This window comes from Aquarana catesbeiana, linkage group LG04 (assembly GCF_042186555.1).
Source record: "Aquarana catesbeiana isolate 2022-GZ linkage group LG04, ASM4218655v1, whole genome shotgun sequence".
Taxonomy (NCBI): domain Eukaryota; kingdom Metazoa; phylum Chordata; class Amphibia; order Anura; family Ranidae; genus Aquarana; species Aquarana catesbeiana.
The window spans coordinates 669,030,007-669,043,900 of NC_133327.1; the positions used below are offsets into that span (position 1 = coordinate 669,030,007).

Consider the following 13,894-nt stretch of genomic DNA (forward strand, 5'->3'; position numbering starts at 1 on the left):
TGTTGTCGGAAAATTTTATAGCCTGCTCTCAAACCTTGTGTGTCGGAAAATCCAATGGAAAATGTGTGATGGAACCCACACACGGTCGGAATTTCCGACAACAAGGTCCTATCACACATTTTCCATCGGAAAATCCGGCCGTGTGTACGGGGCATAAGACTGGGATGCCAATAAATTCCTGTGGTGTAAAGGCAGGGGTCCCAATACTTTTGGTAATGTAGTGTACATTTAAATATATTAAGCAGGTACAATCAAATTTAATTTTCAGCAACACATGCATTTATATGTGTGAAAAGAATTTGTAATTCAAATAAAAAGGCTTCCAGGCACAAATTAAAGTTTATGTAATAAATTCTATTACTGACTTTGTTAAGCCCTGTGTTTTATACCTATATTTACTAAACAATAGTTCTATATCTATTTCTTTTCTTGTCATTCTCATACGTTAAACATTTTGTGTTTGCATGCCTCTAATGCTGATCTAGCTTGCCTCGGCATTAGAAATACTACTTATTTCAGTTGTTGGTTATCCCTGACACTTCCCCATTTGCCATTGCTCTCACAACGCAGGTGAAATTGCTGAGCACTCAGGTAAGGCTTACCATAACTGTCGTGTAGTACTAGTTACAGATCCTCTTTAGTCCATCCGTTTTTGTCTGTAGCTGTACCGGGTTCAGGTGCATACCCCCCATGTTCACGTCTTTGCATGGCAGTATCCATGCACAATGTCACCCATGTCTCTCACATTTTCACTAGATTGACTTTGGGCAACTGTTGAGAAATGACAGATCCTGATGGCCTGCAAAAAGAGACTTTAAGTTTCCAAGATGGAAAGCAACAGGCTGTCCATGGCTATTCTAGACTTGAGTCATTCTTCATAAACCACATAAGTCCTGTTATCACAAGCTTGTAGTATGTCAGTTTAGACTTGTATAGTAATTATCTGACCTGTATTGTTTCAATCTGTGTTTCTTTGTGGTATCAAAAAAATCTGTATGCATAGATTTATATTCTAGTTATAAGGGCCCATGCTCAGATTCTTGTAAATAAAGACATATGTTGTGTGTGAATGTGTATAAATGTACATTTGTATTATTATTACTCATATAATTTTACATGTATTTAGACAAGGTTGTTTTTGGTATCATGCCCTCTAGGATACTATGAATGATGGCACAATTTTTTACAGACTCCATCCCATTCTATGTTACATCATGAATATTTAGATACAATATCTGACGCAGCATGTTGGCTGCTTAATTTACAGGCCTACCATAGGAATGTCTTGTTCACAAATCATTATCCTGTAGGGCAGCCTTTCTCAACCTTTTTGCCCCAGATGAACCCATAAAATATGAGGACTGTGCCAAAGGTAATGCAAAAGTAGGCATAGATTTTCCTATTAAAGTGGACGTAAACCCAGCGATTTAACAGTATCAAAAACAGTTACATTTCCAGGCATGTGCAGGGAATATAATTGTCACATTGGTTGTGCTCTCAACCAAATTGTCATCAAGCATCAAATGGCCGATGTCATAACTGATCACATGTGCAGCATTGTGGCAGTTAAAGATTAAACTGAGGCCAAGATGGCAGCTTACTTGGCTGAAAACGATAGGAGGGTTTACTTCCACTTTAACTTACTGAGGTCATTCGAACTTCACATGTTGGTAGAGTAACTCTTCCTGTATACAAAGGTACTACTCAACATAGTCTCCATAAGGAATGCATTTGCTCCATAGTTGAACCCAATTCTTGAATCCTCTTTGGAAAGATTCAGGTGTGCACTGTTGTACCCACTTCTTCACAGCCACTTTCACCTCATCTGTGCCATCAAATCGTTGTCCCCGAAGACTGTCCTTCATTGGACTGATCAAGTGGAAGGTGGAGGGCACTAAATCTGAGCTGTACGTTGGATAGGGGACCACTGACCAGCCGAGTTTGCCAGTTGCTTGAATTATTGCCAAAGATGTGTGTGGTTGCACATTGTCATGGTGAATGTGGAAGGAAAAAGGAGGCTTCCATCATGTCAAAGTGTAGAGTATGGTGGTCCCATCCCTATTGGCGTGAAACAAGTACAAATATCCCCCCTACAAGGGACTTTGACAGACCACCAACTCTGTTAAGTAAAAAATATTTTATTGAAATACAGTAAAAAGACGTGAAAGCGTCTACACAAAACACAATTACATTCCATCAAAAAACAAGACAAAACATGTGCAGAAATGTATCATCATATCATATGTACTCTCCTAGGGGTAGTGTACCCCGATACCCGACGCGTTTCTGGTATTCCAACACCCTCATCAGGGGTTTGAGAGTTGAAAAATGATGGGAGTGTTACATTTGTCTAGATTCAAAAGGGGTAGTTCTCGGTTAGACCAGCACTGCGGATAATCAGATCAAATGAAATGTTCCATGGACACCAGACCATAATAGTGGGAAGAATTTCTCAAATGCACTGTGCTTCCGAAGTCTTTGGATGTCCAGGTCGACATGTCTCTGTGTCATCAAGTATAAGTGCTTGCAGGTGAATGTGGACTGTTTTCAGATTCTTGTTCATTCCCTTACTCCTAATTGGTTCTCTAAGCTTCTTAAGTGCCCATTCCATGGACTGATTATGCATTTACAGGTCATAAAAATATGCCCACATTTCATCCCGTCATTAATTCAGCAAAAAAAAAAAAAGTGTGTTCATTGGGTTCAAACGCTTTAAGCAGATCAGAGCAGACTTCCATCCTTCTCTCAAATCTGGTGTCAACTGTTGTGGTACCCACTTTGTACACACTTTCCGATCCTAATGCCGCGTACACACGAGCAGACTTTTCGACCGGACTGGTCCAACTGACCGGACTTCCAACTGACTTTCCCAACGAACGGACTTGCCTACACACGATCACACCAAAGTACGACGGATTCGTAAGTGATGACGTACGACCAGACTAAAATAAGGAAGTTGATAGCCAGTAGCCAATAGCTGCCCTAGCGTTGGTTTTCGTCCGTCGGACTAGCATACAGACAAGCGGACTTTGATAGGAACTGGATCTGGCGGAGTTCCGACGTAAAGAATTGAAACATGTTCCAAATCTAAAGTCCGTCAGATTTTCGACTAAAAAAGTCCACTGTAGGTCTGATGAAGCCCACACACAGTCGAATTGTCCGCCGGACTCGGTCCGTCGGACTAGTCCGGTCGAAAAGTCCACTCGTGTGTACGCGGCATAAGGCTGCATTCACACCTGAGCGTTTTCAGCTCGTAAAACGCCCAAAAAAACGACTGAAAAACGCCCAACAAGCAAAATCCCATTAATTTCAGTGGCACCTGTTCACATCTGAGCGTTTTATCACCTGAAGCAAAACACCTGAAAAACGCCTTAGAATTAGACCCACTTTAGAAGGGCCTGGTATGCTCTTGGAGGGAGAACTCATGCCTTTTTTTTTTTTTACATTGTGCGTGGAGTTCCCCCAGACAGTGCCTGGTATTGTCGGGCATCAAAGTCGCATCCCCGTTCATTGAAGTCAGACGCATGTTGGACTTTTAATCGCAGGGCAAATTCGGATCCACAGTCGTACGACTGTGTGAAAGGGGCCTGAAGCTCAAAAAAGAACATGAGCTTCTTTGGGGCAGATTACAGGCATTTTTCTGCTTTTTACATTGGTGACCTGTACAAAATTGCGGCAAAACGTGCTAAAATCATGGCAAAAACGCACGACTTTGAAACGCTCAGGTGTGAATGCAGCCTCAGTCTTCCACTATCTCGTGTATGACATTGTGACCACAGTCTAGTTGTGCAACAGGCTCACGGCTTGTGACTCGTCTGTCCATGTGAATCAGTTCATCCATCGCATGGTTTTCAATGCTGGTTTCCCCTTCTGTAAACTTCTTCATCCATCTGGGCACATTACTCTTGTCAATGGTGTCATCTTTGTAAACATTCTGTGGCCTTCTGGACAGCCTGCACCCCTTCTTCGTCAAGAACTTCAATGAAGGCATGTTGATTTTGCTTGGAATCCATTATTTACATGTAGTGAAAAAGAAGAGTTACTATAGAGGAAAAGTTAGTCTGCCAGCATGTGAAACTTGAATGACCTAAGTAAGTTATTAAAAATGTTATGCTCACTTTTGCATTTCTTTTGGTACAGCCCCCAAAATTTTCAGGTCTCAGAGAACCCCTACTTAAAGAAATTTATATGGGGCCATTGGGAAAATGCACCTTATTTTGATGGTCAGTGGGAAGAATGTTCCCCTTATAGTGATGGTCATAATGCCAGTGCCACCCTTATTGACAACTGTACAGGCACTATCAGATGGGAGGTCACTTAGCCATAGCTCAAGAAACCCCCTGCAGTCCACAGACCCCTAGTTGAGAATGGCTACTGTACAGACCAAGGAAATGTCACTGAAGCAGCAGACAGCCTCGTCAACTGTAAACCTCTTCCCTATCGTGTCTTCTGCACAATTACTCTGAGCTGGCCACAAATTGCATAAATACAAAAAATTTTATGCTTTTGTGATGCTCCCTCTTGCCTTGCTGTGCTAATAGACACCAGCCCCCATTATAGTAAGTACAGCTCTGCATTTATATGAAATGAGCTCCATTAACCGTCAACAAGGAAATTGCTTTATGTTTGGTTATGAACACTAATCCAAAGAACATGAATCCTCTGGAAGCATGTACGCAAAAGCATTTGACCAAAAATAAGCTTTTTTTAAGAACCCATAAGGGCATTCTCAAATAAGTGAACCAAAGAGTAAAAAAAAATCCTTATTCCTATCACAAATAGCAAAAGGAAGCCAGTGCGTTATGGGGATCCACAAACTCCCACTTCATCAGGGCTTGTAAACTAATGCCTAGAATCAAACAGGTTTGAAATTATTTTTAGATATGACATCAAGTGTTTGTACCAGAAGGTTATTGCAGCTTCAAGCTGCCTAATTGAAAATTGAGTCCGCAAATCTGCCGTTTTTTTACAGTGGCATGTTGGTTAGTTGGTCAATTACTTCACAGTACATGTCACTGGGGAAGTTTCCATTCTCTTCCTAACCCAGAGATGCAAGACAAGGTTAGAGAAAATCTCCAAAATTTAGGGAAATCTGCTTTTTTGGCCCATTGTTCCTTGAACAGGTGTTGCCAATAGAAGATTTTCCCATACCTCTTGCTCTGGGGACATCTCAAAAATTTTGGATTCCCCCTCACTTTCTTTCTCAGTGATCAGCAGGATAGAGATGGGTAACACACCAATAGGGCACAGACAGCACTCCCCACTCTATCCTAAACCAAGAAACCAGATTTTGCTTATAGGTACACCATGTAACGTAAAGGTAACCATTGTAAGTGACCTGGCTGGTTATAGCCCTCTCAAGTTGGACAGCTTGATATGTATGTAAATTTGGAAAGATGTAAAGGAGTGGAAAGGGAGGAATTCCTATACTATCACTATATGTAAAAAGCCCATAAAGTCCCAAGATTACAAATGCTTTCACCGTAGTTCCTAAAAAGTCATGCATATGGCTAAACGCTACATGGTAAAATGCCAGGAGCTCTGTCTTATTACCAAATGTTTATGAACTAAAAGCCCACCCAGGTTTGTTTGCTAGCAGTTGACTGCTGTGGATTTCTTCAATGCAGGGGCTACACCATCCATTCATATCTGGGATGCCATGAACAAGCAAACTCTGTCCATTCTGAGGTGTTTCCATGCCAAGGGGGTAGGATTCATTAATTTCAGTGCCACCGGAAAGCTTCTCTTGTCCGTGGGAGTCGATCCAGAACACACCATAACTGTATGGAGATGGCAAGAAGGTAAGTGTCAGTCCTATGCTAGCAACATACATATCCATTGTGAATTAATTCTCCTTAATTAAAAGTGTTCTCTTATGACAGTGCCACATGGTGTTTCCTTTTTCAGTGAAAAACAATTCATAAAAATCTATTTTGTTTATTTAAAGTTGACATTCATGTCTCCCAGGTGCAAAAGTCGCCAGTAAAGGAGGCCACATGGAGAGAATATTTGTGGCCGAATTTCGTCCAGACTCGGACACACAATTTGTATCTGTCGGTGTAAAACACATCAAGTTTTGGACGCTGGCGGGGAGCACATTACTGTATAAGAAGGGGATTGTCGGATCTGTGGACAATGCCAAAATGCAAACTATGCTTTCTGTTGCCTTTGGTGCTGTAAGTATGATACTAATGTAACGCTACCCTGTAAGGGCTGCTGAATATAACCGTTTTTTTCCCAAACAGTACAGAGGCCGCCAGTCACCCAAGCAACAGTTCATTCATTCTGGCTCCAATAAACAGTCTGGTGGTTTGTCTTTTTGTGATTTGTTGCTTGCAGAAATTGTAACAGTACAGTATCCAGATCTAGGTTTGTCCCAGGTCTCCAGCCCTGCAACAGCTGAGATCCTGGAGAACATCAACTAAGTCCATAGGTGCTTTAGAAACAAGCAGCCCCCTGAACCTTCCCTGCTGAGGAAAAAACAGTCTCCTTAGGGCTTCCAAGTATTTACTACCGCCAAGACCACCTTCTGGGTGCCCAATCAAGGATTGACCTGGACATAGTAAATATGCAGGCCAGTTATTTGAATTTCTTGCCCTAAGCTTTGTAAGCTTCTCCCAGAGGCAGGGGAAAACATAAAACACCCAGCCTGTGAAACCCTAAGCAGACCAGAGCAAATATCAATTCCTGCGGGACACAATAATATCGGGACTGTTGCACCAATGTATTCCTTGAATACTAGGATTGGACAATAGTGGTATAATAGTAATGGTGCGCTGTCTCCAATGGTACACAGTGAAAATAACCGTGCAATATAATCAAGCAAATGTACAAAATCTAGTAATGTATGTCTCAATGGACTATATCACCACCCTTTAGTGTTCAAAGTGACAAAACATGTAAACCTTTTTTTGTCATGTGAGTGTAGGTTATAGTGCAATATGCAAAACAAACAATAATTAAACAATGGTAAATTAATATATAACAGCTATGCATAAAATCCAGTACTTCAATAGTCCGGAAAAATTATGCCTAGAAAGTTCATAAGTGAAGAAAAAGTAACCAACTGTGTGTTCCCATCCAACTCCTTCAAAAAATAGTGCCTTTGTGCAAAACAATTACCGGTATGTTTGAAAGTGCCTGTGCATCACCACCATTCCCTTTAGAGTAAAGGATGGACGCTTACCAGACTTATAGATCCCAAGGGATCATTCATGCATATTGGATATCTTGGTTAGAAGACCGCAGCTCTTTGCAGACCACTCTAAAGCTTGAGGTGAGTCCAGGCTCCCGACTCCCGGAGTAATTTGTATTGAAAGCAATGGAGAGGACTCATAGTGCATTACCATTTAAAAAACAAAATTTAATTAAAAAAATCTTGCACTTAGAGTATACTCTTGTCTTTAAGCAAACAATATCACATCAGCACGGCCACCTGCGGAACGGTTTGTGTATCCTGATGTCTCTCCGACGCGTTTCCCCTCAGTCTCCAATCCCAGTCGACACCTTCTGAGGGGAAACGTGTCAGGGGGACACAGACATAGTCTGCTTTCCTCTATAGGGGGTCGGATGTAAACGGACCATCTGTCTGTTTCCATCTGACTGTCATCCGATCTGCCAGATGTATGGGGAATGGATTCCTCTATACGTCTGTTTTTGGCTAATAGAATCGGATGTCGGTGGGTATCAACGGATACATGTCTGTTGACATCCACCACTCCATACAGGGCAATGAATGGTCAGATTGGGTCCGCCTAAAAAACTGACAGGCAGACCTGATCGGTCCACCCCTGTGAAAGGGGCCTTAGTTGCAAAGTTGTGAACTGATCACCTAAACTAGCTGGACTACTGCAGCTCACAGTGAATTAGAAATAGCAAGTACACATAATTGGATGCCATGTAAGACCATTGGTGATTTCAATGTCTGAAAATGATGTGGCCATGAAGCACTGTACTTATCTGGGCCTGGAGGCATACTAACTAGAAAATATATGAACTTGTGTCTCTGCAGAATAGCCTAACTTTCACTGGTGCCATCAATGGAGATGTATACGTCTGGAAAGACCACTTTCTTGTACGACTGGTGGCCAAAGCCCACAGTGGACCAGTCTTCACAATGTACACAACTCTACGCGATGGACTGATTGTAACTGGTGGGAAAGAGAGGCCGTAAGTATATCTACTGCAGCCTTGGTGGTATAATGAATTTGTTTTTAGGATTGGAATTAGAACTGTGAGGGGCATAAAGGGAACAACAGTACCGAACCATGAAAGTCAGATGTGGCCTAGTCCTATTGTATCTGCAAATGGGAAGTCCACTCATTGATCACACCAATCACAACGTCATGGCTCATGCCTTCTACGCTTCTAGAAGGCATCAACAACTATGGCGTTGTGATTGGTATAATGCAATCATGATGGTCTTCCCAGAATACCAGAATAATATTGTTATTCTGTCAGAACTATTTAGGACCAAAGTAATGATCTAGGCAGGGCTGGCAAAAGGGGAAAAGGGACCAATGTAAGTCCTGTATGTGCCATACCTGTGGGATCAAGTGGAAGCTAGAAACCACTCTTGTAGGCACAGCTACTACAGTGAACTTCCCCAAGTTTCTGGGTCCCATGCCAAGAGGCTGGCCTGCTGCACTGTGAATACAGGAGGTTGGTGTCTTTGCACAGGCACCATTCAGAGAACAATTTGCATTTTCTCAATTAATTTAAAGCATTCCCTGATTGGATTGGGTGGTGGCATCACAATCTCCACTTAGTTCACTCAGAGAATAGTTTGCATTCATTGAGAAAATACAAAGTGTTCTCTGAATGGTGCTCGTGCCAAGCAGTTGACCTCCTGTATTTACAATACAGCAAGGCAACAGCTCAGCACAGGACCCGGAAGCTAGTAGTGGTGCCTACTCCAGTGATTTCCAGCTTCCACGGAAAGCTGGAAATCACTATGGCACATACAGCCAGGTCCATAAATATTGGGACATCAACACAATTCTAATCTTTTGGCTCTTTACACCACCACAGTGGATTTGAAATGAAATGAACAAAATGTGCTTTAACTGCAGACTTTCAGCTTTAATTTGAGGGTATTTACATCCAAATCAGGTGAACGGTGTAGGAATTACAACAGTTTGTATATGTGCCTCCCACTTTTTAAGAGACCAAAAGTAATGGGACAATTGGCTGCTCAGCTGTTCCATGGCCAGGTGTGTGTTATTCCCTCATTATCCCATTTACAAGGAGCAGATAAAAGGTCCAGAGTTCATTTCAAGTGTGCTATTTGCATTTGGAATCTCTCTCAATATGAGATCCAAAGAGCTGTCACTATCAGTGAAGCAAGCCATTATTAGGCTGAAAAAACAAAACAAACCCATCAGAGAGATAGCAAAAACAGGTGTGGCCACATCAACTGTTTGGAAAATCCTTAAAAAGAAAGAATGCACCGGTGAGCTCAACAACACCAAAAAACCCGGAAGACCACAGAAAACAACTTTGGTGGATGACCGAAGAATTATTTTCCTGGTGAAGAAAACACCCTTCACAACAGATGGCCAGATCAAGGACACTCTCCAGGAGGTAGGTGTATGTGTGTCAAAGTCAACAATCAAGAGAAGACTTCACCAGAGTGAATACAGAGGGTTCACCACAAGATGTAAACCATTGGTGAGCCTCAAAAACAGGGAGGCTAGATTAGAGTTTGCCAAACAACATCTAAAAAAGCCTTCACAATTCTGGAACAACATCCTATGGACAGATGAGACCAAGATCAACTTGTACCAGAGTGATGGGAAGAGAAGAGTATGGAGAAGGAAAGGAACTGCTCATGATCCAAAGCATACCACCTCATCAGTGATGGTGGTGGTAGTGTCATGGCGTGGACATGTATGGCTGCCAATGGAGTTGGTTCTCTTGTATTTATTGATGATGTGACTGCTGACAAAAGCAGCAGGATGAATTCTGAAATGTTTTGGGCAATATTATCTGCTCAAATTCAGCAAAATGCTTCAGAACTCATTGGACGGTGCTTCACAGTGCAGATGGACAATGACCCGAAGCATACTGCGAAAGCAACCAAAGAGTTTTTTAAGGGAAAGAAGTGGAATGTTATGCAATGGCCAAGTCAATCACCTGACCTGAATCCGATTGAGCATGCATTTCACTTGCTGAAGACAAAACTGAAGGGAAAATGCCCCAAGAACAAGCAGGAACTGAAGACCGTTGCAGTAGAGGCCTGGCAGAGCATCACCAGGGATGAAACCCAGCATCTGGTGATGTCTATGCGTTCCAGACTTCAGGCTGTAATTGACTGCAAAGGATTTGCAACCAAGTATTAAAAAGTGAAAGTTTGATGGATAATTGTTAATCTGTCCCATTACTTTTGGTCCCTTAAAAAGTGGGAGGCACACATACAAACTGTTGTAATTCCTACACCGTTCCCCTGATTTGGATGTAAATACCCTCAAATTAAAGCTGAAAGTCTGCAGTTAAAGCACATCTTGTTTGTTTAATTTCAAATCCATTGTGGTGGTGTATAGAGCCAAAAAGATTAGAATTTTGTCGATGTCCCAATATTTAGGGACCTGACTGTACATATCGTTGGTCCAAGCTTGACCAATGGAACTATGTAAAAATTGCGATACCTGCAATTCAGCTTTAAATTTACAAATTCACAGATGTATGTGCATTAAAATGTTACCTCCCATCTAATTGTAAGTATCTGATATATTTCTACTTTCTTCTCTTTTACATTTAGTACAAAGGAAGGCGGTGCTGTCAAGCTATGGGATCAGGAGATGAAACGCTGTCGGGCATTTCAGCTGGAGACAGGACAGTCACTGGACTGTGTGCGATCAGTATGCAGAGGGAAGGTATCGCATCTCTTCATCCCTCACTCAGCCATAATATTCCCCAACAAGTTGTGTCTGTGCTAACACCCATTACATACGTTTACAGGGGAAAGTGTTGGTGGGAACCAAAGATGGAGAAATCATTGAAGTGGGAGAAAAGAATGCTGCTTCTAACATCCTCATTAATGGCCATGTGGAGGGAGAGATTTGGGGTTTGGCAACACATCCCTCCAAAGATATCTTCCTCACTGCCAGCAATGATGGGACAGCAAGGATATGGGACCTGTCTGATAAAGTGAGTACTGTATAACTGGGATATGCAATTAGCGGACCTCCAGCTGTTTCAAAACTACATGTGCCATCATGCCTCTGCCCCTGGGTGTCATGCTTGTGGCAGTCAGAGTCTTGCTATGCCTCATGGGACTTGTAGTTCTGCAACAGCTAGAGGTCTGCTAATTGCATATCCCTGCTGTATAACATGCATTTAAGAGTCTATCAAGAAGACTTCCCTCCTACATGTGGCATGGCGATTGTTGTGTCTTAATTTTGTCACCTACAGAAGCTGCTGAACAAAGTAAGTTTGGGCTACGCTGCCTGCTGTGCTGCTTACAGTCCCAATGGAGAAATGGTCACCATCGGCATGAGGAATGGAGAGTTTGTTATCCTGCTTGTAAATTCTCTGAAGATGTGGGGCAAGAAGAGAGACCGCAAGGGTGCCATACAAGATATCAGGTGTGGAATGATGTGTTTTATCAGGGCTCCTCTCAAAGATTGGTCATGTTTTTTCTGGTACTTCTTTGCTCATAAAACTGCTGTTGAGAATTATGTGCAAGCACCTTGAGCTGCTTACACATACCTGTGGTAGCCTCCAAGACTCTGCCGCTGTGGCCAAGTTTTTGAACCATTGTATTGGGCAAGGCAGTGGTACTACCTGGTAGTGCAGAAGCTTGCCTGCCTCTTTCTGCATATTCTTATTGGCCAGTTAGGCAGCTCATCTTAGTGGGCCAGTAGGTATGTGCCGCGGTTGGGAATGAGCAGTAGGTTTTGATGCTGGAGTGTTAAAGCTTTTCCAATCAGGATGTTCCAGAATTCAACTAAAATGGAAAGATTTTGGACGCTTCTGCTGGTATGTTTTAGCACTTCTGGAGAGAACCAAGAGAGGCATTCATGGTACATCTCATGGAGGCACTTTTAAGATTAAGAGGTTGATTTACTAAAGGCAAATACACTGTGCACTTTGCAAAATGCAATTGCAGTCAGCAACTGCAATTGCTCCAGAGCTTAGTAAATGAGGGAGAGCTCTGCTGACTTCCATCACCCAATCATGTGCAAGCAAAAATGCTGTTTTTTTTTTTTTTTTCTTTTGCATGTGATTGGCTGTTCATTTGCAAAGTTAAGCTTTACCTCATTTACCAAGATCTAGAGCAGGGGTCTTCAAACTTTCTAAACAAAGGACCAGTTTACTGTACTTCAGACTTTAGGGGGGGGCGGATAGGCCAGTGGAAGTAAAAAATACCCCAGCGTCAGTGGGAGTAAAAAAATTACATAGTCTGCAGAAGGAGCAAGAGTGCTCCATCATTGGTATAAGTTGGAGGAATAGTGTCCCATCATTGTTATAAGTTAGAGGAATAGTGCCCCATTGCTGGTGTCAGTGGGAGGAATAGTGCCCCATCATTGGTATAGGGTGGAGGAATAGTACCCCATTGCTGGTGTCAGTGAGAGGAATAGTGCCCCATCATTAATATAAGTGGGAGGAATAGTGTCCCATTGCTGGTGTCAGTGGGAGGAATAGTGTCCCATCATTAGTGTCAGTGTAAGGAAAAATGCCCCACTGTTGGTGTCAGTGAGAGGAATAGTATCCCTTTGGTGTCACTGTCAGTAGAAGGAATAGTGTCCCTTTGTTGGTGTCAGTAGAAGGAATAGTGTCCCTTTGTTGGTGTCAGTAGAAGGAATAGTGTCCCTTTGTTGGTGTAAGTAGAAGGAATAGTACCCTGAGGGCCGGATAATGGCAAGCAAGGGGCCACATTCGATCCATGGGCCGCAGTTTGGAGACCACTGCCCTAGAGCAATTGCAGCGTGCAACTGCACTTTGCAAAGTACACACTGTATTTGCCTTTAGTAAATCAACCCCTCAGTTTCAGTACTTGGCTTTGACCTTACAAAATGAGCATCCTCATTGAATCAACTACTCTGATGGAGGCAGCACCAAACGCTAATCAGGAAATAGCTCTCGTATTACAGGGCAGCTGTACTACAGCTAGAAATCTGGAATAGTCCCCCCCCCCCCCCCCCCCCCTTGGTATGAGAACAATACTACATTTTTTATTATTATTATACAGGATTTATATAGCTCCAACAGTTTCGTGCAGCACTTTATAACATGAGGGCAGACAGTACAGTTACAATACAATTCAATACAGGAGGAATCAGAGGGTACTGAGTACACTGAAAATGTACAATAATGTCTGTTTTGTCTGAAAGGACCACAATACCGTTATACTGACTTTTTTCTTCATTTTCCAGATTCAGTCCTGATAACAAATATCTGGCAGTTGGCTCTGCAGAAAACACAGTTGATTTCTATGATATCACACTAGGCACATCATTAAATAGAATTGGTTACTGCAAAGACATTGCCAGCTTTGTCATACAGATGGACTTTTCTGCTGACAGTAAATATATTCAGGTATGAACTACATAAAAGACTGTTTGTCATGTTCGGTCATGTGGTAAGGAGCGCCTGGTACAGTCATAGTGATTTAATTTAAGCCATTTACGCTGCAAAGCTGTATTCATCTAATAGTTGCTCAAATGTTACATGCAAAAAGTGTACAGAGCACGTTTTATGCAGGATCTTGCTGCCAGTTATTGTCTGCAAGATCCTGCATACTAGTTGCTGTGTTTTTCATATGGCCATGTGCATGTACCTTTTATAGTCTTCATTAGTTAAGAATGTAGTATAAAGCCAACACGTGTCAAGGGATGTAGCCTGCCCCTTCTTCAGGGTTTGGAAACAAAGTTTCAATCCAGTCTATGTCCAC

At 42.3% G+C, this 13,894-nt stretch overlaps 1 protein-coding gene across 5 annotated transcripts in view; it reads left to right on the forward strand.

The window, feature by feature from the left end:
• The window catches only part of EML6 (EMAP like 6), a 262,319-nt gene that overhangs the window by 231,817 nt on the left and 16,608 nt on the right, over window positions 1–13,894 (forward strand). For 3 of the 5 annotated variants that reach the window (XM_073628575.1, XM_073628577.1, XM_073628578.1), the window contains 8 exons: window positions 571–591; window positions 5,628–5,801; window positions 5,968–6,176; window positions 8,012–8,169; window positions 10,760–10,874; window positions 10,960–11,148; window positions 11,413–11,585; window positions 13,377–13,539. In XM_073628575.1, coding sequence (XP_073484676.1) covers window positions 571–591; window positions 5,628–5,801; window positions 5,968–6,176; window positions 8,012–8,169; window positions 10,760–10,874; window positions 10,960–11,148; window positions 11,413–11,585; window positions 13,377–13,539 — 1,202 coding nt within the window. The remainder of the gene's footprint in view (window positions 1–570; window positions 592–5,627; window positions 5,802–5,967; window positions 6,177–8,011; window positions 8,170–10,759; window positions 10,875–10,959; window positions 11,149–11,412; window positions 11,586–13,376; window positions 13,540–13,894) is intronic. The other 2 variants (XM_073628576.1, XM_073628579.1) reach the window with 1 other exon arrangement.